The sequence below is a fragment of the Branchiostoma belcheri genome, unplaced genomic scaffold (genome assembly GCF_001625305.1).
Source record: "Branchiostoma belcheri isolate BF01 breed outbred unplaced genomic scaffold, Haploidv18h27 scaffold20, whole genome shotgun sequence".
Taxonomy (NCBI): domain Eukaryota; kingdom Metazoa; phylum Chordata; class Leptocardii; order Amphioxiformes; family Branchiostomatidae; genus Branchiostoma; species Branchiostoma belcheri.
In genome coordinates, this window is record NW_017803491.1 from 734154 (window position 1) to 736882 (window position 2729).

The 2729-nt window shown below is 38.4% G+C and overlaps 1 protein-coding gene across 2 annotated transcripts in view; it reads left to right on the plus strand.

Annotated features, from left to right (window-relative positions):
• LOC109469165 (GTP-binding protein 2-like) overlaps positions 1 to 2729 on the plus strand; it is a 7215-nt gene that overhangs the window by 4300 nt on the left and 186 nt on the right. Inside the window, exons 10-11 of one of the 2 annotated variants that reach the window (XR_002140173.1) lie at positions 157 to 318; positions 446 to 1355. Coding sequence is in view for 1 of the 2 variants with exons in the window: in XM_019767570.1 (XP_019623129.1) it covers positions 157 to 318; positions 446 to 604 (321 nt within the window). In the remaining variant the exon portion in view is untranslated. Of the gene's footprint in view, positions 1 to 156; positions 319 to 445; positions 1514 to 2729 lie in introns of those variants that run through there. The other variant, XM_019767570.1, reaches the window with a different exon arrangement.

Below are 2729 nucleotides of genomic sequence, written 5' to 3' on the forward strand. Positions count from 1 at the left end.
TGGACAGGACTGTTCTCAGAAAGGTATGCTTGTTTCTGGTTGTTTCTAGCCCTTTTTTATGATTTCTAGATGATACTTCTGTCCCCTATGAGCTGCCGTAGCCACCATGTGCTATGTTCAACTTCTTGTGTGTAATGTTGTGTGATTGTGCTACAGGGCATGGTACTGCTGAGCCCTGAGCTGCAGCCTGTGTCATGTCTGGAGTTTGAGGCAGAGGTCCTGCTGCTGTTCCACACAACCTACATCTGTAAGGGCTTCCAGACTACCGTCCATGTGGGGAATGTCTGCCAGACTGCTATCATTGACGAAGTGGAGGATGTAAGTATCATTCTGGTACATAGATTTCCATACAACACATGAAATGGCAAGAGAAATGCAGAGGACATACGTTGTCTTCATAATCATACTCTTCCTGTGTAACCTATACCTGCCAACTCTCTTCCAGGGTTACATCACCATCAATCAGAAGAGACACATGCGCTTCAGGTTTGTCAAGCATCCCGAGTACCTGCGGGAGGGCACCAGGCTGCTGTTCAGGGAGGGCAGGACCAAAGGTATCGGTACTGTCACCAAGGTGTTCCCTTACACACCTGTGGACAGGTAAATCAAAACACCTGTACTGCTCAACACCTCCAGATAGGAAGGATGTAAATGTATCCCCGTAAGGTAATGGCATTAATACTAATACGTGGAAACCTCCATCTAGCATGTTTATATCCAACGTAGGCAATGGCGTAGTATCAAATACCATATAATGTCACATTTGTGTGGTCAGTATTATGCTCTTGACTGTTGAGAATTTAAATCTAAGGTTAGGAATACTTGATCTGCATTATACCCACTCTGTACTTAGATTGTATGTTAACATTAATTGTGACTTTTAATGGTAGAGGGTATAAAAGAATATTTCATAAATGCTTTTGCATTTGTGGAATGGAAATTATGGAACGTGCATCAAACTATAGCAAAATCATTGAGGTGTGGTCAAGACTCAAGGTACAGTTGACAAGCAGCTATTGCTGGTGCTAAGCTGCAGTGTTTTTTCCCATGTTCTTGTATTTGTAATATCACTTTTATGGCAAAAATCATACTATTCAGTCTTTTAAAAATCCCCATTTTAGGAATATGTACAGCTGACTTGGCTGATTTTATCAGAACATTTGAAACATTATGTTGTACTTAATGAGAAAATTTATAGAAATGTATAAAGTGCTTATCAGAAATGTATAAAATACATCAGTTTCATGATGATGCTTTATTACAAGACTTCTGTTTGCAGTTGTTCTGAAAACATGCAGTTGAATGCAAACATGAACTGGGTAGAGCCTGTGTTTGTCAAATTGGGTTGTTAATAGGTGTGTTATTGAATGGTTTCTTCTCAGGAAATATGTTGTAATCCTAATGATTTCTATTGAGTGTATTAGAGCATGTTGGGTTTATATTACAACAGTTCGTACACTGTTACTAGAGTACCTTGTACATAGAGTGAAAATACATCTACATTTTTACAAGATCTCTTTTGTATGTCTTTCTATTCCTGTCAGGTTTGAATCATGACTTATGTATATATTTATGGTTGTTTGTGTAAGGGCATTGCTTCAATCAATAACATTATCATATCAAGTTGAGTGGAACAAATAACAGCTTGTGCATTTCTGTAAGTCACCATCTGAAATCCATGTGCCATGCTGACAAGTCAGCCCTGGTGCACGTAACTGATGCATGATTATACATGTACATCTTGTATACAAAAGCAGAATGGAGAAAAATGGGGATCTAAAAAAGAATGATCAGCTTTCCCTTTTATGCCTGCTCAATAAAGAAAATGAGATGAGGACTTGAACCCATTTCCTATACTGCTTACAATCCTTCCATTCCCACAAAAAGTAATCTCTTCTGGGCTAAGACACTGTGTTGGTGGGCCTGGCCACTAGTCTCTGCTCGATAAAGCAGTGCAGAGGATATACTGCAATTCTGCATTGTGCATATTGGGAGCCACAAGGACCCTCAGTGGAGTCTGCCCTGCTGTTTTATTTTAAGCTGGTAGATGGTGCTGCAGTACAGTTTTGGATACAAGTAAAATCTTGCAAAGCCTTTCTTGCCACGAGCTTGACATTTTGTGGCACAGTAGTCCCAAGGAATGTGTCATTGTATTGAACAACAGGTTATACAATTATGGAGGCAATTATGTTCCAAAACCCAATCATCCCTGCATACTTACTTTTTCCATTATCCCTGGTTCAGTATATTGATAGAACTGCAAACAGAATACACACAACCAGAAAACTGCAATCACTCATCAGTTTATTCATGTTCATATAACATTCTACAAGGACTATTAAACATGAAAAACATACCACACAATGAGTTGACAAACATCTATCTCTGTTTAAATTTTTTTTTCATACTTTAGTTTTTGGCCAAAGATTTATAAGTACTTTGATGAATCATACTTTGGAGTGCACTTTGTTACAAAAAGGGGCTACATTACTCAACTAACAATCTATACCTACCACTTTAATACCCAGACATCTTAAAAAATGACAACACTACCTACAGGTGGAGGATTTTAACTTTAGAACATCTACCAGATTAATGAAACATGATCCTGCATCTTCCATTACTTCTTGTATTTTGACTGGGACCAAACAGTTCATGGTGAAACGTGTCATAAATAGTTCCTTTCCTTGATGAGATTATCTCAATGTTGGTATGGTATGGTACAACAA